The 27,398-nt window shown below is 36.7% G+C and overlaps 1 protein-coding gene across 2 annotated transcripts in view; it reads right to left on the reverse strand.

Moving 5' to 3' along the window:
- Window positions 1–26,922, reverse strand: part of LOC131029692 (uncharacterized) — a 66,228-nt gene extending 39,306 nt beyond the window's left edge. The window contains exons 1-3 of one of the 2 annotated variants that reach the window (XM_057960284.2): window positions 26,613–26,922; window positions 26,415–26,535; window positions 6,487–6,555 (exon numbers count right to left, since the gene is read on the reverse strand). In XM_057960284.2, the coding sequence (XP_057816267.2) occupies window positions 6,487–6,555; window positions 26,415–26,535; window positions 26,613–26,756 (334 nt within the window). In that variant the 5' untranslated portion in view covers window positions 26,757–26,922. The remainder of the gene's footprint in view (window positions 1–6,486; window positions 6,556–26,414; window positions 26,536–26,612) is intronic. The other variant, XM_057960283.2, reaches the window with a different exon arrangement.
- Between the last annotated feature and the right edge of the window lie 476 nt (window positions 26,923–27,398).

Genomic DNA, 27,398 nt, shown 5'->3' on the forward strand with positions numbered 1-27,398 from the left:
TGACTCATTCATCTCTCACCAAGCTGAGAACTTGTGTAAATCTTTAGTATGTAACACAGCAATGATTATACATTAACTTCTTAAAAGAACACTGAGTCTTACATTCTTTTCTTATGCTTCTTGTCCTAAACTCTTACGTAGAGACAACTTCAGACATGAGGAAGAATTATATGTGTAACCCGAAGTCTTTCCTTTCCTCGTAGGTGTGACCAGAGATTCGAAGGTCTGCCAAAATAATTATTACTCAGAAACTGAAAACCAGAATAGATCAGAGGCATAGAAAACATATTTTAAAAACCAAACTTTGGGGAACATCAACATGCTTATCAAAGGAAAGATAAACTAGACCCTGGTGTGTAGAGGGTTTGTGGGCAAAAGACTGAGTTCATTCTTGTTTATATAAGCGCAGAGAAAGTACTTTCACGCATGCATGTATAATTCAGAGATAACACGAGTATGAGTTCATGATGAGAAGGTTATTCCTCAACTAACCCTAAGCATACCACTGTCTAATTTAATGCTAATATTAAGTAGATATAACTGAAGTTATGGTAAGAGTAATCAACCATAAACAATGGTTCTATCATTGAGCAACATGTCCTCTAGAAGAAGTTGACTTGAAATATGAATCCTAGCTGAACATGAATTCTGCAGCTAGAACATTGTCAGAATTCTTACAGCTATCAAGGGAAGAATGCAGTGAATGCATGTCCTTAATCTGCTTGCCAACTTTAATCTAACAGGTTATTTGTAACCAATAAGAGTACGCGAGTCTCAAGTCGAGTAGGGGTGGGTGAACAGATGACCTGACATATAACGTGCTTAGTAAGCATAATTAAATCCTTTGCCCAAGGTGAGACAAAGTTTGCTTGCACCAGTCAGTTCACTAAAAATGGATGCATAACCTAGTCAGTGGGTCATACTAGTTAGCAGGTGTCTATAGTTGTGACCAACTAGAATTGTGTAGGTTCCTAAACACCAATCTCAGATGGCAACTAGACCTAGTGCTGTGTCTGCACCCTCGTGAAGAGTAGGGCCACTTCCGTAAGGAAGGTGTGCGGGGGACTGTCAAGTCTGTGGTTGGAGGTAAAGCACCCTAATGATACTCGCGTTCAAGCAGAATATGTCGAGACTTGATTGGACATCAGCACAAACAAGCTAAGAAACACTATATATTCTAAACCCTACTTAAATCTTTCTTATTTATGATTTGCATGATTTCAGGTGATAGTAGAATCTCCTACTCACGTGTTTCTTTTCTTGTCAGATCATGAAAAGATGAAATTTATATGCAAAAATTTTGCTTGAAGTTCATTCTTTTCTTGCAATGAATAAAGTTACTGTTACACTTTATGAGCGAGAAAATAAAATTTAAAAAGAAATATTAAATACATATTGCTGGGCTCACAGCCTAGCCATACAAAATTGAAGCCCACAAATGTTCCGTTCTTGCTAGAAAAGTGGGTATGATGCATTTTATGGAGTCCTAAGTCTCCCAACACCCACCACAGCCTTAAGGAGACTCTTTTAAGGGATGCACAGCATACAAAGGGGTCAATTCAGTTAAGTCAGTCTGCCAAAGGAGATCACAGCCTTATTTGGGGTATAAGTTCATGCACAGAGTATGCCATACCATCTTTGGAAAGAACCGTACTACCAATGTAAGGATAAACAGCTATTAATAAAGGCAATATTGTTGATTGGGAACTTTGTTAAAGTCAGCAGCTTGGTTTTAATAAAAATTAAAATTTATTATATATTATTGCTGTTGTTTCTAAGCAAAATATTATGTGCCAGCAATACAAAGAATATGCATATATAATTTTCCGGATGTATATTTTATGCAATAATTTAACATGAATTTGGGAAGTGATGGTATGTAAATTCCTGAACTATTTTTGTAAAACAAGTTTGAAATAATACCCAGAACAGCAGATATTCAAATTGTTTGACAAAATGCCCATTAGCTAAATATTGAGAGTGAAAAAAATTTGCATAGCATCATAATGGCCCCAGGTCTTTACAGTGGTATCAAAGCCTAGATCCTACCAGCCTACAGTGTTCAGGATAGTAATCAGTAGAAAAATGAAGTCTAACCAGGAAATCATGACAAAAAGGTTGCAATTTTTTCTAGAATATCAAAAGAATCTCACAACATTGATAGATCATCCAAAGATGCTGGAACCACATTTATCCATCAGACGGAAAAAAGGGACAAAGGAAAAAAATTATTCCATTGCAAAGGATAATGAAGGCAGCAAGAATGCATAGCGGCTGCTGTACATCTTTGGCAGGAGTCGTACTACCAATACAAGGACAAACAGCTATTAATAAAGGCAATATTGTTGATTGGGATCTTCATTAAGGTCGGCAGTTTGATTTCAATAAAGATTAAAATTCAGTTAATATATTATTGCTGTTTTTCTAAGCATAATATTCTGTACCAGCAATAAAAAGAATATGCATATAAAATTTTCGTGATGAATAAATCAAGCAATAACTTATCATGAATTTGGGAAGTGATGATATGTAAATTCCTGAACTATTTTTGCAAAACAAGCTTGAAATAAAAGAAACAGAAGACATTCAAATTGTTGGACAAAATGCCTATTCCTTAAACTTTGAGGAAAGTGAAAATTTTTTGCATAGCATATTGGCCCAGGGTCTTTACATTTGTTATCTTAAGAACATGATGTGATAAGGGGACAAATGTTGGAAAGTTATGATACTCTTATAATATTATGCTATTACATCACAGCTTTTGTAATATGCGTCTTAATAATAATGGGATTGGATCCTATTCTGTGAGGTGGTTGATTGTTAGTTGTTTAGTTTCCTTTCTAAAACCAATTATGTTTCCGTATATATTTTCCTCTCTTCAGTAATGCATCCACTCATTACACTTCTCCAATTTATTTCCCTGATGTAGGCTTGAACAAATCAGACTAGATTCAAACAATAAATGACAAACATTTGTATTTGAAGAATCTAAGCCAACATTAGTGAGCAGAAAAGACTTTAGAGCATCCAAGCAGTAAATAGAATCTAAAGGGTCAAAAATGTTTTCCAAAGGGATCTGCTTTTAGAGTGATATATATTTTTTGAGTGTGACTAAGTGGAAGGATCCGTCTATATGTTGAATTCATTTAAAAGTAACCTACATTGTTAGATAGAAAGATTGATGATGGGTGGCTTTCACTCTTGACATAAGCTCTAAAAGCTCACTAAATTATCCGATTTGCCTATAAGAACCCACTTGGAGGCATAATCCACTTGACCAGACCCACTTTTATTAAAAATTTACAAGGGTTCCACAAAAAGAAGCATCCAATAAGGAGCTGAATCCTATTTCAATGTAGTGCACAAAAAATGCACCACATTTCTAGTGATTTTTGAGGATCCTTACGTGGAAAATAACAAGAACTCTGACCTTAGTCTATTGGCAATGGAGTCTCAAAGAATACCAGCACTCAAAGAATGAAAATGAAAGGAAAGAATTAATAAATGAAGGGCTTACAATAGGTGAACCAAAGAATAAAGGAATGTTAAAGTTAAGAGCATCGCAAGGGCAATTAACTAAAACATTCCATTCATTATCAAATATGAAGCTGCACCGTTTTAAAGCAGACAGGACTAATGACAAAGCAATGGAGGTCTCATACACCCAAATCTACAATTCTGACACTACGGATTTGAGGCCCCCTGCAAGTCCACCAGCAAGTCAATGATCTCAAATATATCTTCAGCCATTAGGGTAACATGAAGACTTTGAAATGTTAGATGATCATTTATCTTTTGAGTGAGTGTCTATTGATAACATCTACAACTAGAAGTGCTCTTTTCTGTGCCCAATGTGTGGGAAGCCCTTTGTTAATCAAGTAAATGAGGTAAGCTCCCCCTACAGACTCTAGGGCAGAAAAATGCTTGAATAGAAATAGACACAAAGTAATTATAGGAGTATATGGGGCAAGTACAGTGCCAATAGGAATTGATGTCAAAATATGCAAGGGGATCAAGCCTACACGTGTATGTAACAACATAGGTAGAGTGTTGTATATCCTTCAAGTCATCACCTTTTTGTGCATTCTTTTTCTTCCCTTCCTTGATGGTTCATCGGTCTTGTGAATAGGTTTTATAAATTCAGCTTAAGCAATTGCACTTCATGTTCGTGGAGCTCTTCTTGCAGCTTGGGCTCTTGGAGCTCTAACTGCAATTCAGCCCAGACATTTCCATTTCCATCTTCGAGTCTTCCTCTACTCCTGGCTCTTTAGATAGTACTCGTAGTAATGGTGATTGTTCCCACATCACTTGAAATCTATAATGCAACTTGTACATAATTGTTGAAGCTTGTCCCTTTGAGGTACCACGTCCAAAATTGTCTTTTAGATAAGCAACGTTTTTGGGAATTGTAAGTGGATCAACGATACCTTGTTGATACTTTGAGACCATTATAATAGCTTGTGAGTCCTAACTTTTGCTGAATTAACACTCAAAAACCATTATTCTATTGGAGTTGGTCCTCTTGAATACTTTCTTGAGTTACATCTATGACAGATCCCTAGCTCCACAACATAACTGCTCTTATGTTCTCGGACCCACGTTGATGAAAAAGAGACAACTCCATCTACTTTCAAAAAGGGCAGAATCAAAAGAATGTTATAAAAGCCAAAACCTACTTCCAAAAGAGATGATCCGCTTTCCCAAATACACACTTTATCTCAAGAAACCTCTCAACCTGACTTTCCAGTGGGGTGTCAGCAAATCCATCCAATAAATTAAGGCTGATGAACCAGCTTCACCACACTAAAAAGGATGAAAGATTGAAAAAAATGGTTGTGCACCAGTTATTTACAGTTAAAAGAATAGCTGTACATAAGTTATTTACAAAGAGTTCTAACCTTTCACAGCTAGTGCTTGTAGTGCATCCTATTCACCATAATTGGGAACACAAATTTGCCCAGAATAGCTAACTTGAATGGATATCCCTTCCTAGAAACAACAATCTAGTGATGGCCAAGTTTTGCGTTATCCCCCACCCCACTTAGGAAAAGTTCTCCAAATATAAAATTTTTGGGACATTGCACACCATTTGAATTGTTTATTGATGATTAAATAAAAGTGTGTTCTACAATTTCTGTCGTATGTTTTTGTGTCACCTATCTTTCCTATAAAAAAAAGTATAGTTGCCTAAACGATCTAGATGTAGTTCGCCCATCATAGTTTGGCTTATTCTCAAGCTTGGTCATGAAGTTGAATCTTGGCCATGGCTTACTCTCTCTAGTTGCCTTTGCATTCATGGATCAACCCTTCCTATTTCAAGGACATATAAAACACGACTGAATCATAACAGACTTAGAGAAAGATGGAGAATTCAAGTTGAAGTACCAGCTGCAAACTGAAAGATCCAATCAATGATTTTGAGTTAGGAAACAACACAAAATAATTAAATGTTACAGTTTCCAATATCAAGGAATGCTCGATCTAGCAATAACATCAAATTGCGAAGGTGTGCTGAGCAAAGATAGGACCCTCTACAAATCTGGAGTATAGGCAGAAAAGATTTAAACTTCAACTGCTAACAGTTTTGGGAAGGTAAAATTCAAGCAGAATATTTTGAGGACCTGTTTCAACCTTTCTAAGTGGCTGACAAACAGGTGGTCAGGATCTTTCTTCAGGAACAACCAAGACTTGGGGATTTCATATTTTTATGTTATATGTTTCTTGTACTGTTTTGCTAATGTGGCCATATTACAATATCAACTAATGCATGGAAAAACTAATATGTAACAGTTAAATATTTATCCAACCAACCATTTTTAGTAAAAAACTTTTTTTCCCTGCAACAGAAAACTTTGATAATCATCCTCAACAAGGCAACAATTACCCATCCCATAGCACCCTTTGTATTAATGGAGAGCCTTCCTTATCTTCTGGATAAAGATGAATATACCAGGAAACATGTAAAAAATTAAAACTGAAATAGAGAAACAAGTTGCAGCAAGTTATTTATGCTTTTAAAAGAAAAGAGGATAACTGTCAACATTGCCAAGACAAAAAAAAATTGCACCTTCCCGATAAGAAAAGTTAGTGCTAGTTTTGATTGATCAGAAAAGAAGGTTCAATCAAAAGTTTCTAGCTATAAATATTATGATATTTATAGGCAGTGTGCTTGCATTTTTAAAACATTTGTTCAAAAGATCAAATCCAAAAAAAGCAACCACATCAACCATGCATACTCTCATATAGCAGAAACCAAATGTCCATTTTCAATAATAAAACAGGACACAGACTTCATGTAACACACTCTCTATATATGACAGAATACCAAACCCTAAAATAGTTATGTAATTGTCCACTTATAAGTAATGATAAGCATTGATACAAATTGGAGCCTGAAATCTGAATGAAAAGTTAAATCTAAATACTACATGAAAGGCATAACTAAGAAATAAAGCATGCAAAAAGAGAATGAGAAAGACTGCATACCTTCCCTACACCTTCGATCTCTCGCGTTATTGGTTTCATGAAATTCCAATTGATACTGACAGGCCACAGCTGTGCAACATGTATGCCTCTTTAAATATACTAATGATACCAAAGAAAAACAAGTAGAAATACTGAAATAGAGCAATAGAAGTAGTAAAGTATTACAACCCTGCCAGGCAATTTATCTATGAAGAATGCAGTTATGTATATAAATGTAAGTAAAGTAGAATATAAGGCTTAAACTGTTACAATCATATAACTCTGATGATATGTCCAAACAAAATCCTTATTATTGTTACAAGAGATTCCTCTTCTTCCTCTTGATTGTTGTGGTCACTGATATTGCAGACTTTGCTCTTGCCCGTCTCCTCCTTATATGTCTTCTTATACTCCCAAGGAACTCAATGTCTTGACAATATTCATGCAAAATAGACTGTAGTATAAAAGGATAGGATTCGATGTGGAATTGACTTACCAAATGAATTATTGTCCCTAATAATTACACACTTATTTGATCGAAAGAAAAAACCCTCATATTACCACACTAAAACCCAAATACAGACATTTTCCTGGTCTATTTCAGTTTCATTACCATGAGAATCTAATATTGCCCCTTCTACCCCAATTTTTTTTTCACATACTTCAAAGTATATGCAAACAAAGAATAATTCTGCAATTGCAGCTTGAAATACCATCTGCCCAAAATAGAGGCAAGTTTCTTTAAGCTTTAACTGTTTCTATTAAGTCCAAAGAGACAGCATGAATATCTTGCATGGAAATACACAACATGGAATATGTCAGACCAATCAAGGTCAGGATGACCAATTAACACAGGATGGCATTATCATTAAAATGTGTAGATCAATGGGTAATCAAGCATGGCACTATTTGTATACAAACCTTAAAAAACCATACTACTATGTTTCTTCACAATCTTGGCGGAAAAAGTCAAGGGATATGGCATATAAGTATCTATATTGATGATATTATAATGTGTGTTAATGACACTTTATATTGCCATCTGAATATTTGATGTGTATTTTCAACACTTAAATAGTTACTACAATTATGCAAGACATAAGTTAATTTTTTTAGTATTATGAGATAAGTAAATGATTCAATATAACTTGATTTAATTATGCGTTTTGATACCATGATGAATTAAAAGGTCTATATTAAGCTTTGATTTGTATATAGTGTAACTGCAAGATGCATTTATGCCTTTCTTGATTCCCTTTCTCACTCATTATTATATGTCGCTTCAGCTATTGTGTTATCCAAATGTGCTTGACATTTGTGCTAAGCATGCAAGCATGTGGATAGACCAACAGCAATCAATTTGGAGACAATCATTAAGTGAGTTTGCTTGTGTAATCTGCCCTATTTGTTTAGAATGAAAGGATGTATACCCATTAAATTAAAAAAAATGATACTACTTGCAGGACTTGTCAGTCAGTAGTCATGACTCAAAAATGATGCCGATTAAGTTGCAGTAATACTCAGCCACAAGTACCCACTAAAACTTGCAGTGATTCCAGTACAAAAAATCACTAAAACTCATCAAAAAATAGCCCAGTTCACGACTTAGGGTTTGAATGAGCCAAATAAAAGTGATAAAATGTGGATGCAATTTCATTTGGTATATAAACTTCACGTTTTTGAGACACTGAGAGGGTTTCACTGTTTCAGTTTGAGATTTTAGGACTTCAATTGTTCAATGTTGCCACAAAATGTGGCTTTAGCGTTTCCTGGTCTACACACCAGAAATACTCTGGCTTTAGTAAACTATCAATTGCTGATGAGAGTAAGGCCATAACACTCCAGAGACTCAATATTAATTATATTATAATAACACAAAAAAAATTCTTATCCAAATTTTGAATTCAAATTCGAAATGAGGGGTATGTATGGCAATGAAATATGTGTGAATCATGATCCATATCTGAGGCATAGTTTGCAAGTAGGTGTTAGCATCTGTTCCAACAATTTTTGGGTTTATTTTCCTAAGATTTCTTTTATTCTGAAGGCATTAGTTTGAAGCTAATTTGCTTAATGCATTTCAATGTTCTACATAAAATTGAATACATATTAAAATCAAACAGTCATACAAACGCAGAGGATTTGAACTCCATCTCCTATAGGATGTGTGTTTCATAATGCACTAGTAGACTGTGGAACAAATTCAGTATTATGCATGTTTATAAATTCAGTAATATGTATATTTAATGAGCATATTTTTAAAAATAGCGTATTTTTTAATGTTCAATTAATTTGCCAACTTATTGCCGAACTTTTCCTCGAGTTCTTTCCAAGTCAAGAGTTCTTAAAATTTCTGGGTCAACCGAGTAACTGTTGAGTCACAGTTTTTAAACTATGATTATACCAGTGAACCAAATGCCTAAATCACCTGTGATTTCAAAATCATGTTGTTCCAGACTAGTAAAATGTGTCCACTTCTAGCATGCCTTTAATTAATTTCATTCATGCATTTTGTTATTGTGTACACACTAATTTAATACATGGAAAATATTAGAATGCATTCCTGCCTTAGAAAATTTCTAAATGGTTATAAAAGCAAAATAATGTTATTGAAAAGTTTAAAAGGGCTTTTAGTAAAGTATTGTATTTAGAAGATGGAAATAATCTCATTTGTGAAATAACTAGTTTCAATGGGAAATGGAGAGCAAATCAAGAACACCCTAAAATCATGAATATACCATTCTTCATAAGCTTTTCTTTGAAAACAGACCATACACCAAGTAGAACTCCATCAAGCTGCCTCGAACTTTCATAAAGGTGTCGCTCCCAAGCTAAATTCCCAAGTTCTAGGATTACCACCTCCCCAAACTACCAAATCACCAGTGTTCCACACGTCCCCCCTGAAAATGCAAGCATTTCCGCGACAGGACGTCCCCAAAACGCAGGGACGCCTAGAGAACATCCCTCCGCCGTCCCTCCACCACCACCAAGTTTCCTCCACCATCTCTGAGATGTTTCCTCACTAGGGGGACATTTCTCAGAAGTTTCTTGTGTTAGAAACAGAGAAACGAAAAAATCGCCAGAAAATCACTAGACTCGGCGAGTCCGAGTCCGAGTCCGAGTCCGAGTCCGAGACATGCTCACCGAGTCTCTCAGACTCGGACACGTTCGAGTCTGGTGAGTCGCCAGACTCACCGAGTTGGCGAGTTTGGCAAAAACTCGTCAAACTCGGCGAGTCCAGTGCCTGAAACTCGGCTACTGGTTGGGTTACGTAAAATGACAAAAAAAAAACATTTTAGAAAGTTTTTTTAAAATGAATGGTCTCGTCTTTGTTCACTACAACCTCCGCCTGAGAATGAGAAAAATTAGAGTTACAACATGTCAACCAATAGAAAAATAACCCAACGCCTTTATTAAATAATAAGTTTTTTTGGCCTCGCAAGGGGCGATGCCCCTTGACCCCACCTTGGGGGCGCTGCCCCCAAACCCCAGTCGAAAAATATGGGGGGGAACTGTGTCGATAGAAATAGGGAAAATTTAACCTCCGAATCTGACACTAATTAGATCAACCAGGTAGGTATAGAGCCTAAGACTGTAGCCATGGCAGAGGAGGAGCGAAGAGCACGAGCACAGATAGGAGATTCAGAGGCAGATAGTGACACGGATGTTCCTGATGTTGGTGAGCATGGCATGGTGTCACGGGGAGCGGCTATGGCTGTCGAATCATCCAAGACCTACCTTAGACGCCTTCGCAGGGAGCCGGGGCTGGAGGGTGCAGCCGTGCTGGCTCCTCTGAGCCATACGCTTGTAGTTGTATTTACCTTTGGTATTTGTATGAAACATTTGATGATGATCATATGATGACATGGATTTTTTATTCCATGAGTTTTGTAATATTGTATACATTTGACAATATTTATATATCTATGTTTGTTATTTCCTTCAGCTACAATTTGCGTTTATGCTTATGTGATTGATGTATACTTGTGTATGTAATCAAATGAGCCGAGTATGATGATGTTATTGTGTCTTTAAGGTGTATTCAATAAAGGGTGCCTGAAACAAGTTTTAAATCTTTAAAAATCTCTAAATTTCTTGAGTTTTTCACTTTCTCGAGTCCAGCCGAGTTTGACTCCATGTCCCGAGTCCAAGTCCGATTCGGCCTTGCCAGGTCCGAGCCGAGTCAGAGTCCCGTTTCTTTGGTTAGAAACACCAAAGGGGCATCCTAGACGTCCCCAAGACTCCCAGACGTCCTCGAGTTTCCCAAACGTCCCTCAACCTTGGAGGGGACTTGCAAACTGACTTGCAATTTTTTAAGACTGATTGGTATGGTTGCGTCTATCTCAGGCTGTTTAGCATTGTTTGGGGGCGAACATGGTTGCATAGAGTGAGTTTTAGGAGGCTTTAAGGGGTTGTTTGGACCTACAATGGTGATGTTTCAGACCTGCAACATATTTTCCAATTGTATCAGACCTGCATTGTTGTATACAGTAATTTAAATCAAAATGTGTGTTCCCTACCTAATGTGATCATTTCAGCTGCCTTTTCAAGGTATTTTCCTATATTGTTTTCTATTGGATGCTAGTTTCATGCAATTTGGGTAATCTAGAAAGTGTCTTTTCAATGTGCTGCCCTGTACCAACATTTATATCAACTTGTAATCATTATCAGTATTTACTAGTAGAAATAAGCATTGTTTCAGTTTGCATGGTTGTAAAAGATTGTCTAGAGTGGTCATTATAAATATAAAGATGTTTTTCATGACAACAAAATTAAAATAATACTATTATTTCTATACCTTGAGCTGAGATGATAGGGGTAAGTAAATTAGAGCTTTTACTATCTTTAAGGTTAGATCCTTTTAAGATACTCCAACACAATCTTTCTAGTTTCTACTTTCAACTTATTGTTCAAAGTTCATTGCAAACATTGCAATGTGTTTACTTATTCCTTATACAGATATACATATACATATTTTTAAAACTAAATTTCACTTACTATATGCATTATGTCAACACCGCTCCCTTGCCACCCCCTACCGCCGTCCCCCCGGCGTTTCCAAACTTAGGCCCCAAGTACCCCTGTCCCCGAAACACATCCCCCCATCCCCCGAAGGAAACGTCCCCAAACCCTGTGGAACTATGCGAATTACAAATCTCCTAAACCATTGGACAACAATCCATGGTGAGCTACACTCACTAGATCCATCAAGTTGTCTCATAACCCTCGGAAGGGTATGATTCCCAAGATCACAGACTACCAAGTTAACTAGGCAACAATCCATTATGAGCTGTCTATATTGGTTTTCTACATGTCTTCAAAGAACTAGACTTCTTTAAAATGCATAGTAGCGAGTCCCCCCTCACCATTGCCAACATCCAGAGGATCTCCAATAATGGCTACATTAGCTCCTTTGAGTTTTCCTTTGAGAACATCATTTGCTCAAAATCTACAATTCCAAGCCATGTGGCCTATTTTCTTGATAGTAGCATTTTGTCCCTCTTTCATCCTTATCAAATCTTCTACTATTTGAGTATAATGCTACCTCAGGTTGACCATCATCTGTTGTATCTCTTGCAATAGTAAGAGAGTTGAAATCATGTCTTCCAAACTTTTCGAATAAAGATTACATTGCTAAAAATCATTATCCACTACAGCATTGATCTCTACTAGTTGTACTAGTCAAAGAAGAGACCTCAGATTGTTCACACAGCTTGACATACTGAATTCATCAGCCATCTTGATATTGAACAATTGAAGATTTAAAGAGAATTTTGCACTATCTGTTGTTGCTCCAAATAGTGTATTCAAATTCTCCCAAATTTCTTTAGATAAATTTTGCCAGATCTTCATGATGTAACTCAAAAGCAGAGAGGGCAAAACAAATAATGGCTTTGGCTTTATAAGATCATCTCTTCCATTCCAATAGTTTACTAGTACCTGTAGAAAGCGTCTCATTTCCATTAACTATTCCCCATATATTCTTTTGCATCAATTGCATCTAGATTTTTTTCTAGATTTTTTTCTTTACAGATGTGAAAGTTGAAACCACAATATTTATCCAAAGGAATTTCTATTTCCAAAATTTATAGAAAACCCAACAACAAAATTTAAAATCTTCAAACCCTAGCACACATTTCAAGAACACCTTGGTGACAAATTGCAGAAATAAAGAAATTCATTCTATAGCTGTGAAAAAACCTATAAAGGTTATATCAAAACCTTGAGCCCTAGTTGCAATACCCACGATTTTATAAAAAATTGCCAAAATTATTAGAAAACCCGTTGACCAGCTCTGGAATAATATGCCAAAACCCTAGGCACTCAAAAACTCATCAACCTCTCTTATTGTTGATATGCATACGCAAACATGATTCACTTAAAATGGATTCTTTCAAGGTTTGCTTCAGATATTTTCCTATCATACATCGAATTGTGAAGTGTATAGAAACCTACTTCTAATCCTAAACTACTAGTGAATGATTTGTTCATTTAAAGAAATATGATTGAGCAAATATTTCCAAGACTAATGCGTATCTGCAATGCATTTACATACACTATAGATTGTGATATCAATAACAAAGCATGCTTAATAATCCATGTACAATACGGAAGAGACCATCACAAGGCTTGCAATGCATTAGAATGTTGTTACACATTCATCAAATCTAGTATTACACTCATGCTAGCAAATGTGGAAGGAAGAAACCCTAGCTGCGAGTAAGAAAATCCTCTTTAAAAACACACAACCTATCATAGAGACGCTTCATTACAAATATCACTTACAATATTAACCTCCTAATATCAAAAGGTATTGTTGCTCCCCAAATGGACTGAATTGGCATGGTTTGAAGCTGCAAAGCAACTTGTCACATACAGGCATCTAGAAATAGTGAAGACCATCTCTTTGAGTGTTTTACAAGATGGTATCTATAGCTTTCAACTTTTGGCATCCAATTGCACAAAAAAATATTGGGATAAAGAGAAACCCATGGATCTAGTGTGTGGGGGTCATGCAAGGGCATGGAACCTTCAAAATGAGTGGCCCAAAACCACACAGGTGGATGTGCACGAGAAGAACATAAGAAACCATCATAATGGCAACATGGCCACCCATATCTTTCATTGTCACCCTTGCACTTTGAATCGTGCCCTACTATTGGAACAATGGGTCTTCGGGTAGGAAAACACCTATTGGAGTGGACAAGAATCAAATCAAGGCCTTACTAGTGATTTGGAAGTTGTTGGAGAAGTTAGACATACATGTCAAATCCTAGCGTGAATCCAGAATTTTTGGTGCCAAGGATCAAGTGTCAAGATGGACTCCAAAATTGGGAACAAATCCAAAGGAGAAAGTTTCCTCTAGGGGTTCAAGGTCTAAAGGGAAAAGGAAGAAGAGAGGGTTTAAGACTAGGGTCGAGAGGCAAAGGGACACAAGGGGTCGTGAGGTTCGAAGTGCGACTACGGGAATGGGGGTCGGGGTGAACCTAGCACCAGGAACTTGGTGCCAAGGTCTAAGGTTCTCCCGAGGGTCCAAGTTCCAGGAGAATGGGAGACAAAAAAATCAAGAGGTGGGGCCTCACATATGCATCCCTACCAACAAAGAAAATCCAAATATTTTCAAGAAATACATCCCAAACATCAAGGGCAACAAGAAACAGTTTGGAGACACAACCATCCCCGAGGTGGTAAAAGACATCTTAGACATCCCTCAATCATCCCAAGGATTGCCAAGTATCCCCCACGAAAAAGCACAAAATATTTATCTTGTGTTTAAGATACCTAGCAATTTTTTAAAGGGTTTAAAGGGGGGATGGGGGTCTCACAAACCTTCCAATTACCCTTATTCACCCTAATATACAAAACAATAACTTCAAAAATTAAAATATTCATTCTGAATATGTATATGACTACACACTAGAGCTGCGTCTAAGGTGCCATTGACTATGATGGAAGGGAGCGATAAGGTGCCTTTCCCTACTAAAAGAAGTGAAAACTAAAAAAAAATGTCAATAAAAAACATTATTGTATCATTCATCAATCTTTTACACAATATATTTAAAAAGATATTTTTTTTAATACAATATTACAAAGATGGATGTTTGAGGGGTGGGAACGCATCCCTGTGTAGCACAACTATAAAGAACTAGAAGAACTTAGAATTCATCAACTAGTTTAGCGACAACCATTGCATCAAGGTATGTTATTTTGACTTCTTTTTTTTTGAGTTTGTTAAGAAGGATTTGTAATTAGATTTCGAATGTTTTGGTTTCAATTTATTGTCACACAAAAACACCACAAAATGAGCACTAGCAATAGTGATGACAATGTGAATTAAATGAGATGAGTAGTGAAGAAGTTGAGGTAAACAAAATGGATCATTCTTCTCATTTTGAATATCCAAAGAGGGGCTTTATTGGAACTCCACAATACCATTTTGCATGCCCTTCATACTCTCTTCAATAATTTGCAATAAGCCCTTTCAAACCCAAGAAACCCTTGCTACAATTTGCACCAATTTAAAAGTTAATAAAAATTAAAAACATAGGGGTCAGCAAACATTGGTTGTGTCATGTTTGCAACACTAACTGTCATGAGAGCAATAGTAGGATTACAAACCATTTATTAAGTGAGAATGAACATGGCGTTAGAATTTATAAATATATAACATTGGAACAAGCTGAAATGGTAAAGTTGGTTGGGGAAAGTGAGGGAAAAAAAACTAGTACTACCAAAAGTAGGAAACATTCATCCAAAACATTGCAATCTACTGATGACTATTCCCATATATCAATTGAAGAGAGTTGTGATGGAGGGAAGAGAAAGGCCACTTCTACTGCATGTGAGAAAAATACAATGATAGGGTTTATGAATTTGCAAAAACATGAGCAAGCAAATAATTTAGTGTGAGTTTTTTTATGCCCATACCATCCCATTTCATTTGGCAAGGTCTCCTTATTTTAAAGGTGTGTAGATAAATGCAATGGAAGTTAGATCCACATTCATCTAGAACATTGCAATCTACTGATGACTATTCCAATGTATCAATTCAAGTGAGTTGTGATGGAAGGAAGAGAAAGGCCACTTCTACTGCATGTGAGAAAAATACAATGATAGGGTTAATGCATTTGCAAAAACATGAGCAAGCAAATAATTTAGTGTGAAATTTTTTATGCCCATACCATCCCATTTCATTTGGCAAGGTCTCCTTATTTTAAAGGTGTGTAGAGAAATGCAATGGTAGTTAGATCCAATTATGTCTCCCTGGAGAAAGCAATTTGCATACCTCTCCCTCAGCAAAAAACATACAAAAGTGACCATATTGACATAGAAGATGAGACAAACATGGATGATAACTAGTTGTTCCACTATCATGGATGGGTGGAGTGATCTTCAACATTAGCCCTTCAATAACATTATTGTTACAAGTCTTGTTGGTTCATACTTTTTTAAAGCTATTATTTGCTCTAAGAAACATCATGTACTGTCCTAAATTGTAGACCTTAACAGTTTCACACAATATTTGGTACCTACTTTAGTGTGATTTTCCTAGGATCATTTCAAGCCCATTTATGCCATATGCTACCCTAAAACTTCATCGTTAATCCAGCAACTTAATCAATGTCAAATGCCAGAATTAGCACCAGATCTTATATCAAAAAACTAAACACTCATGTTTCCCTTTTGGCAAGCTGATTTTGGGAGGACTAGGGCACCCAACTCCTTAACCCCACCAAAGTCTCCCAAAAAAGTGGCCACTTCAAGTGTTGGCCTTTACATTTTGAAATCAGGTCTTGATCATTGCATTTGACCGTTATGTGTCAGCTTTCTATCAAAAATTAACCTTGTGATCCCTATAACAAGAACACCTTTCATCATTCATAAGCTCTACATTCTAAAGCAAGAATTTTCCAATCCAATTCAAATCTAGAGCTATCAAGGAGGAGCAAGCTGCAAGTACTTTAGATCTGCAACATCTTCACAACAAAGCTACACTCAATTGTTGATTTATGCCATTCACTAACACTTGTCAGACTTACTACATTAAGCCTTTATGTGGAACTCCATGTGAGGGTTTCAAGAACTCATCATTTCCATTACTGTTCAGCCTCTGTCCTCCAAGGATGCACACTCTTTTTCATCATCATAACTGTTGTGGAGGTGGGAACACCAACATGGATTTTGACTTAGACCAACCCCTATAAAGCACAATCTTTTTTCCATGTTTTTCATGTGTGCGAGTTCAGATCACTGGGCACCCCTATCCTGCTATTCTGGGTTGAATTTTTGGGAGACAGCATTTTAGAACCTCCTGACTGCATTCCTGCTCACTTTCTTCAATATCAGACACCTTCAAACTAGGGTGCCTAGAACCTATGTCCAGCACATTATACTCTAGATTTCAAATCCAGGTTCCTCTCTGTATCTCATTTCCAAATTTGTACCTTTCTGCTACATTTATGTTTTATACTTTATGTATTCTATCAATCTTGCTTAATTTAGCCTTCTTTAGCCAGTTCATCATACACACACCCAATCAATTCCAAACACATGCAAAAAACAAAAGTGAGTCAAAGACAGCATGTCTCTTCCTTGTGGACAGCAAGCCAAGCCCACTCACGCCTCTAATGTTGTACGGGAAAAAGAAGGAATCAATCCTAGGTTAACGAATGTGTAAGTCTAGGATCACTTTTCCTATATTTCATTTTGGTGAACCTAACATGTTTTACATTTCCAATCATTTTGACTGATTTGCATGGCATTCATGTTTACTTCTTTAGATCTTATCTGATTCGTTGATTAGATAGCTATATTGATTCATTGATTAGACATTTCTATTGCATATGGCATATGTTATAGTTTAGAAAGCAAGTTTGTCTCATTGAATAATATCTCATTGTATGCTCAATTAGTTGATTAATTGATTAGATATCATTGACAAAACAGCACATTTTAAAATATTTTCATTTTGCAAAAAAAATTGGGGTACTACCTCAAACCCCATTCCATGTTGTCAAATTAGGAATAATATGACAGCCTTAAACCGACGTGTCTACGCATCGTCTTCTCCTTATTTATACAATGAAGACATTTCATCCATGTGATAGTGGCTTGGTTTATCTTATATCACTCTACCCCTCTTCTGAAATTTCTCCTACCATAAGGACATTTTGGCGCAAGAGGATGATATTACAAGCACCTTTCTCAATCCTCTCCCTTCTAGAGATGAAGCATTGATGAACCATGCTTGTCCCTCTCCCAAAATTTATCTTCCTCGTGAGGATATTTTAGTGCAAGAGGATGATATCAATGCTCTCCCTTATAGAGATGAAGCCATAGTGAATAAAGAGCCCAATCTAGTCAATACAATTTATGTTTCCAAGCATATAAATGAGCCTATGAAACCTCTGATTGTTGTTCAACTTTGTCTCGATGTTCCTCAACCTCAAACAAAACCTATTATTACTATTGAAGGAGTCTGAAATCTACAACCACAAACTAAACCAATGGTTGTTGTCCAAGGAGTTTAAAACCCATCTCGACTCCCTAGTTACTTTCTAAACTATGCAAAACAACATACTCAAAATTATAAGCTTAATCAAAATGTGTTGCAGCCAACTCATTATCATGCAGTTGCTTACGCATACAACACTTGTAACAATAAACAAACTTCAACTATTCTTCCTCCTTCTCAACCTTTTCTTCCTCCACCCCTTTGTCTTTCACAACATGTTGGTAAGGAGTATGATGTTGTCGAACAACTTCATGCTACTCCAGCTAAGATCTCCCTTTGGCAATTGATTCAAACTTTGCCTACATACCACTGCATGCTCCAAAAAGCCTTGCAGGAGATAGTTGTCCCACCTTCAATCAGGCCAAATGATGTAGCAGCATTGTTAGGGTGTAAGCATGCAACAAAGTCATATATTATGTTCTCGCAACATGAATTGCCTTCTTTGGAAGTTCAAAATCAATAATCCTCTCATGATTGTGGTTCTCATTAATAAATATGGAATAAAGCATACCCTAATTGATAATGGATTGGGTCTTAATTATGTAGTATGAACCTATTACATCAAATCAACGAGGATACCTCTCTTATTCAACCAGATTCTCTCTCTATTTGTGACGCTGACAACATTGGTAGACAATCATTAGGTACAACCACACTACCTATTCAAGTAGGACCCATCGATTTACCTAAACTCATCCATGTCATGCCCGATGCTCTCACATACAATCTTCTTCTAGGTAGACTGTGGATTCATGCCATGCAAGCAGTCTCTTCTACCCTTCATCGCACAATAATGTTGATATGCAACAATAATTTGTACACATTAGAAGCCAATAGATATTCGCAAAGTAGTATACAAATGGAAGAAGGATCTACATCCACTCTTAACTCTATGGTCCCATCCTTAACCAAAGTAGACACTGCTTCCAATTCATAGTTCTCCATTACCTAAGGATGCCTTCTTATGTGACAATTGGGGTTCATTAAACTTTACACCTTCCTTTGTTGGAGAATACAAAGTCCCACATATACACCTAAGGCCTCGAAAGAGTCTATTGTTTTATCTATCCGAGCTACTTCTCAATCTATTCCAGCTTCTTCAAACACATGGCTTGATGATGATTGGGGCTCTTTAGATTTCAACCCACATGGACCAATTTAATCTAAGACTGATCTTTCTCATCCTAACATTTGAACACCCAATAAGGATCTGCATTCTTGCAAAAGAATCGATTCTTCTACTACTGATTCTACATCCAATTTGGAGACACATTATGGAGTTGGTTTTAAAATTCTTTCTAAACTTGGATACAATGGAAATGGTTTGGGGCACATGGAAGAATGCATTAAGACTCCTATAGAACCTACACTAAACTTTTCTAAAGAGGGTTTAGGGTTCCAATCTTCTCCTTTGTCTACATACTCTCTTCCATTGTCTATGCCTCTATGTCTTTCTTCTTATAAGCAGTCAAACCTTTCTCCACAAGAGAAAAGATTACTTCTTGCTCCTCATCTTCTACCTACACGAGTATTTTGTTGAGGCTTCTCAAAGCCCACTTGCTTACTTTCCTCCAAAACGTAAGAAATTTCATAAACATAATCAAATCAATCTTTCATTTTGTGCGTATCATCGAGTGCTTGGCCATTCCACTAATGAATCTCAGGCCTTGTAAGGTAAAATACAACTTATTGAATCTATTATCATTCATATGACAAGTGACAATGGGTTTCACCTTTGTCCTATCCCTTCTAATTAACCCTTTTTGCTATTATGTTGCTCCTCACAATGTTGCATTTGTATCTCTATATGGGGGCTCAATTCATTCATGGTGGTACAATCTCACATGCAACCATTCTCTTTCTACGTTAGCAACATAATAGTCTCCGGTGTGATTGTCCTTGCCTATACATTGGGAGGCATGGAGAATTTGTTTCAATGTGTACATTCTTGTTTGAGGATCCCCTCTCCTTCCTTCCTCTTCTTCTTAAAACATTAGCATAGAACATATGCCAATATTTTAAGGGGGGGTATATGGCCTCCTAAACTTTGATCTCATTGATATATCTCCTTTGTGGTGGTGTAGTTTTTCATAATGCCCCTTGAGGCGTGGTTATCAATTTCTACAATGAAGCATTGGTTATTTGTTTTGCCTATGTTCCTACATGAACACACACTCTCCTACCTCTATTCTTTTGGGAACACGCACTCTCTTGATCTGTGGATCACCTAGTATAGCATGGCTTGCTAGCTGAGGCATTAATCACCTAGTATAGTGTGGCTTACTAGTTGTGATCATTTTGGTCTGATACATGGATCACCCCGCATAACACAACTTGTTGGCCAGTGGAATTCGTGTCGTATACATGAACCACCCAACATAGCACCACTTGTTGGCTAATGAAACTCGTGTGGCTTAGAATCTTCATGGACCCCTAGCATAACACAACTTGCTAGTTTGTGGACCATGGAATCTCATCTAATGGTGTATGTTCTTGTCTCTTTCTAGAAGTTTGCTTGTATGTTTGCAATAGAATTATGGGGATGATACTTCATGATTGAGGCAACCTTTACATTGAGGTATCTTCACCTAGTTGACTTGAAAACTTTTATTTGCCTTAATACTAACATTATTTGCTTTGCATGTCTTATACTTCTCTTACTGTGTGTATCTTACTTTGAGTGCTCTTGTGTGAGTTGATAGGATCCTAAGCTTGGGGACTTGCACATCCCTCAACTTACAGTCATCCTATCCCTAATGTGCCTTGCTCTCAATTGCTGTATTCCTTCGCAATTATGAGTGTAAGATCATAATCCTATTAAAGTGGAGGCAAAATGTAATGTCGTAAATTGTATACCTTACAATTTCACTCTATTTGGTACCTAATTTAGTGTAATTTCCCCTAGACCATTTTAAGCCAGTTTGTTCTCTATGCTACCCTAGAACTTCATTGTTAATACTGCAACTTAATCGTCGTCAAGTGCCAAAATAGGACCAAATCTTACATCAAAAACCTCGACACTTGTGTCTCCCTTTTGGAGAGCTAATTTAGGGAGGACTAGAGCGCCCATCTCCTTAGTCCTTGTAAAATCTCCCGGAAAAATGGTCATTGCAAGTGTCAGCCTTTACATTTTGAAATCTAGTCTCGATCGTTGCACTTGACCATTATGTCTCAAATTTTCATCAAACATTAACCTTGTGATCCCTATAAAAAGAACACCTTTCACAATTCATTAGATTTGCATTCTTTTACATTCCACAACAAGCATTTTCCAATCCAATTCAAATCTAGAGCAATCAAGGAGCAACAAGCTACAAGTACTTCAAATCTACACCATCTCCACAATCATGCTACACTAAAGTATTGATTCATGCCATGCACTAACACTTGCAAGACTTAAAGGAATACTACATTCAAGCCTTTATGTGGAACTCCGTGGGAGGGTTTCATACCTAAGGTAATCTTGTCACTTTGGCATTTCATCATTTCCATTACTGCTTAGCCTCTATCCTCCCTAGGACACACACTCTTTTTCATCATCATAGCTGTTGTGGAGGTAGAAACACCAACATGGGGTTTGACTTAGGCAAGCCCCTATACAACACAAACCAATTTCCTTGTTTTTTGTGTGTGCAGGTTCAAATCCAATAGCAAAAGTGGTACACGAGCACAAAGAAAACTATTACAAGTTGTGATAGATTTCGTACAAGCGAAAAGAGTTGGACTATTTCACTAAGCGCCCTTGGCCTATTGTTCTGGGTTGAATTTCTAGAAGACGGCATTTTAGAACATCCCGATTGCATTCCCACTTAGCTTCTTTAGTTTCGAACACCTTCAAACTAGGGCACCCAGCACTTGTGTTTCGGCACATTTCACTCCGGATTTCAAATCTAGGTTTGTCTTTGTATTTCATTTCCAAATTTGTACGTTTCTTCTACATTTTTGTTTTGTATTTTTCTATATTCTACCAATTTTTCCTAATTTAGCCTTCTTTAGCCTAGTTCATCATACAAACACCCAATCAATTCCAATCACATGCAAATAACAGAAGTGGGAGTCCAGGACAGCATGTCTCTTCCTTGTGGACAGCAAGCTAAGCCCACTCACACTTTTAATGTTATATGGGAAAAAAGAAGGAATTGATCCTAAGTTAATGGATATGTTAGTCTAGGACCACTTTTCCTATATTTCACATAAGAACGTTGATTACCAATTTTCCCTTTCAAAGGAAACCATAGAAGAGGTTGGGTCTTTTAATGTTGTGCAATTGTGATACATTCAGCTCATATTTGTAAGTTAGCTAGTTTGATGGTTGAACACGCTTACAAACATATATTTGGACTCCATGTTTTGTACATGCATTGAATAATGCATTGAAAGGCATTAGCAAAATAGATTGGGTAAAAATAACAGTGTCCAAAGCTAGAGGCATACAAATGTTTGTATATAACCATCATCACTTGCATTATTTTTTATCTTATTCAAAGAAAAAATTTCTCATACCAATTGAGACTAAATATGCTAGCTATTTTATTTCACTAGACGGGATGTTTGAGGTTCAAAACGCTCTACAATCCATGATGATTTGTGGAGAGTGGATAAAGTGGGCTCAATCAAAGACAACAAAAGGGAAGAAAGCAAGAGAAAGGGTGCATTTTGATCTTATTCAAAGAAAACATTCCTCATACCAATAGCAAATGAGACTAAATATGCTAGCTATTTTATTCCGTTAGAGAGGATGTTTGAGGTGCAAAAGCTCTACAATCCACGGTAGTTTGTGGAGAGTGGAAAAAGTGGGCTCAATCAAAGAAAACAAAAGGGAAGAAAGTGAGAGAAAGGGTGCTTAATGACATTTGGTGGTTTGATATCAAGTAAAAAAAAAATTAATATTAATATGTTTCTACTTTGTTAACAATGTTAATGTTGCCTGCAAATAAATTTGTTTTGTCATATAACCTAAATTGGGGGTAACTATGTATGTAGATACAAACTCTCCTAGCCTTGGAGAGATTTATGAGACTTTTGATAGCATGCTTGGTCAAATAAGACAAGCAATTTGTACAAGGATCCTAGGTTACAATTCTAAGAGGAGCATATCAAGCTTATTGTCACAAAGAGATGCAACACAATGAACACCCTTCTTCATATGGTTTCCTACGCTCTTAATCTCAAGTGGTACAACCTAGACCTAGCTGAATTCTTCCTTCTAAAGATGATGATGTAATGGAGGGATTTATGAGGGCCCTTCATAAGATTTATAACAATGGGAAGGTAACCATACTTCCACAGGAATGGCTTCAATTTTCTGATCTTTTGGTCCTACACTAACAATCTGGAGGCTAGAATGAATAGAGCCACTGTTGCACAAAAAAACTCCATTAGACGGTGGAAATTTCATGGCAAGGGTACACTTGAGTTTAAACAACTTGCTATTCGTCTACTCTCACAAAATTGTCAGTTCCTCTGTTACAAAGAGGAATTAATCCACCTATGGATACATCCACTCGATCAAGACGAACAAGCTTACCTATAAACAAGCAAAAAAGCTAGTTGCAGTTCATACGTCTCAACTTCATAGTGCCTTAAGACTTCAAGATTAGCAAACTACTAAGTATCAACAGACTTGTCATGTCCCTGCCATGACGATCCTCACAACCTATTTTTAAGAAAAACAAATTAATAAGATACATCTATACATTCAGAAAGTTGTCTTATGAAATAAGACTTCACAATTTTCTAAAAGTAGTCCATAAGTGTTTGTATCACTAATCTGTAATCTGATCAAACTAAGGCAAACAGTTACTAAACCTATCCTTTCATTCCAACCCCGATGCTTAGGACAACATATACACAGCAATTACTACACCAAGGCACACGTGGTTAGTGTGGAACAGCGATTCCATTACTGCAGAGATAGAGTCATATTTATTAATAATAAGTGATGAGCAGCCTTCACAATAATACTAATTAAAATATGGTCAGCAATTAAAATTAGTAAACAAAGATTATATTAAACAAGACAAACTAAGGGCAATGATAATTGAAGGGGCAGTTTAGTGGTCAAAGGGGCATCTTCTTTCCCAACGGCCACCTCCTTTAGAAGAGACATCACTGATGGAAGGTATAAAAGAATAACATCAAACCATCAAGAGGAGGCAGTGAAGAGTAAGAAAACGTTGGAAACAAATAAGGATTGGGAACTCGGAAAATATATAAATATATATATTCCACAGCAGTACATATTAATAGAATATCACACAATTTATCATCATGGAAGGAGAAAAAGAATAAAGGACGTGGAATCTGTATAAAGAGGAAATCAGGATTAAAATGTTATCAGTAGCAGAGCAGTAGACTGATCAGATCCAGAATAATTATATAAGCAGCAAGGCAATTATGCAATAACATCTACACCATTACGATTACAAGGCAATCCAGAAAAGGGGCATTACAAAACTCCAATAGCACATTGGGATGTTGATGCCAAAGATTCTAGGCAAATTGACACATCAAAGCCCACACTTTGAGAGACACGAAGACAGATATATAGACAAAAAGATAGATAAACAAATTCTATAGATGGATACTTATAAGGAGAAGAAAGCTCCACGTGTTACAGAGGAAGCGGCTAAACCAAGAACCGACTTCGGAGCCTCCTATCTCTGGCTTCACATTTTCTACATTGTGATTTTTGAATTTCATAGAGTCGTGCACATTTCAATAGCAATGAACCGACTTCAGAGCCTCCTATCTCTGGCTTCACATTTTCGACATTGTGATTTTTGAATTTCATAGAGTCGTGCACATTTCAATAGCAATGACAATGCATGTTGAATTTAGTTAATTATATTTTGGGATGTTTAATAATGATTCTCTCTCTCTCTCTCTCTCTCTCTCTCTCTCTATCTATATGTATGTCTATCTATCTCTTTGTCTATCTGTCTATCTATCTATTTGTTTATCTATCTTTTTGTCTATATATCTGTCTTCGTGTCTATCTCTTTGTCTATCTCTCTCTCTATCTCTCTCTCTCTCGAGATGTTCGTCTCTCTCTCTCTCTCTGTCCCTCTCATCCCGCCATCCCCGTCCCCAAAACATCACTGTTCACAAAAAAAATGCAAAAGAAGTTGTGCAAATGAATAATGGATACTAAACTTACCTTAAATGGTGGAGTTTTGATGCTCTTTTGCCTTCTTCTCAGTGTTATTCTTTTTATGTCTTCTTCTTCACAAAATGGAATTTTTTGTGTTTTTAGTTGTTAGTGTGGGTGTTTCAGGTTTAGGGCTAGTGTAAAGAGATGCAGGAGTCCTTGTTGGTCCCACGTCATTTTTTTTTTCAATTTTATGTTTTTTGTCAATTTGTCTTTTGTTTACCAGGCAGTAAGGGGCAACCAAACATCCCCTCCCATTTCCTATAAAAAAAAAGTGTCTTAAGGACGTTTCCTAAAAAAATTGCAAATTAGGTACGTCTTGGGGAACATTTCCAACCTGTCCCTGCATCCCCAAAATGTCCTCTATAGGGGACGGAATCTGAAAATGTAAAGGACACGTCCCCAAGGTGCATCCAAAAATTTAGGGAGAGACACCCTCTTAAATGCAATATTTGCCATTGTCACTAGAATAGATGCATCACCAAGGCTGCTGCGCAATTTTACACATAACAGATCATGAGGGTAGGTGCTATGAAAAAAGTATGTACAAGTTTAACGTACCTTATGATCCAGATAAATGTATCTCTGCCATTGGTGTGATAGAACCACTACAGCCTACCTTTGTGTAAAAATGGGCCAGTGTGTGTTATGATCATCTAATCTAGAGAAACTTGGCGCATATAAAAGAGTGGGAGATGTGTTGTGTTTCCTTTATGCATGCATTCTAGTTATCTCTCTCTTTGGTGTGTACATTGTTACATTGCTTGAACACTCAACCAATCTAAAAGACTAAAATAGCATATTCTCAAAACAATAACACCTGCTTTACCATAATCAGGATGAGATAAAATTTGCAGGGTATTCACTCAATAACAAGTTACACTCCTTACTTGTAGAGCCATGGCCGAGACCTACTGAGAACCTGAGAAACCGTTTAAAAATAGGACCGGAGGATATCAATAAAAAAGCAATAGTAAAAATCCATGGGAACGCAAAGAAAGATTTCCCACAAAAAGATTAAACACTCCCCATAAGAATGAATGGGCAAGACTCACATAAATTGGATTTCCCACACATCCTGCTAAAATTTGTAATTATTTCACTTAAGAGTGAAGAGTCTCGAGGAGAGTTACAACACCGGAACTAAAAATTTTATACAGTAGTATCTAGACGAATGATATGATGTGTCCGACTATGAAAATCCAAAATATTTAATTTGCAAGAATTGTGGTAATTGGTGAATAGGCATTCGATTAAAGAGTGCGTCGGCAGAGGAAGAATCACCTGTAATCCGAGGAGGGTGACAGGCCTGACATGGCCAGGAACCACGCATTCTCGCCCTGCCGACTCCAAAAATGCTTCCACCGCCACACCGTGTCCTATCGGATCCGGATGCTGACATACACTATATCACTCAATGAATGGAACGGAAACGACTGCCCCGCATGTTTACATCCATAGATGATGGTGATACTTACGTACCTTCATGACGCTGAGCCCATAATTCAAATTGGTTGTTTGCTCAAGGGTGAGAAGTGGCAGCTGAGACACCTTTGGAAAGGGCTTCCACGCTAGAGGATCCCTTTTCCCTTTCCCTGACCCTTTTCCTTTTCTTGCCGACACCATCACTGCATGAATCTTATTAACCCCCTCGCCACCTGCGATTGTATTTCTTTCTTTACCTCCCACCTGCAACTCTATCTGCGCTCAAATTTGGGATAAATGGCTTTGGATGCGATGAATAGCTAACCACTAACGCTTTTAGGCCCCACCCTTATCTAGGCTCCCAACCTCTCTTCTCTTTGCTAAACTTCACAGGTATTTTATGTGAACGATTATTTAATTATCCAAATATATAAATAAATGTTAGTATTGCTTTTCCATGTATGGATAATTACATAAATATATATAAAATAAATATTTTGTAATGGAGTGTTGTTTTAAAATTTTGATTTTAATTTTGTAATTTTAATGTTTTTAAAGTAGTGAAAATTTAAGAAACCCCCTCTCAAAAAATTGTATAAAAACTTGGGGAATATTTAATTTTTGTACTAAAAAATAATATTTTTTATTGGTGAATCTTTCCTTTTAAAAAAAAAAAAACTTAATTTTATTGGTGAATTTTTGTATATCAACATTTTTTAGTAGTAAAAATGGTGTATCTTAGAAAATAATAAGAGTATACATTAATTACTATTGCAAATCCTTTTATTTTGAAAAAAATATTTTTTAATAGAAACGTAGAGCCCTGAAGGTGGAAATCATTAA

The sequence above is a fragment of the Cryptomeria japonica genome, chromosome 9 (genome assembly GCF_030272615.1).
Source record: "Cryptomeria japonica chromosome 9, Sugi_1.0, whole genome shotgun sequence".
Taxonomy (NCBI): domain Eukaryota; kingdom Viridiplantae; phylum Streptophyta; class Pinopsida; order Cupressales; family Cupressaceae; genus Cryptomeria; species Cryptomeria japonica.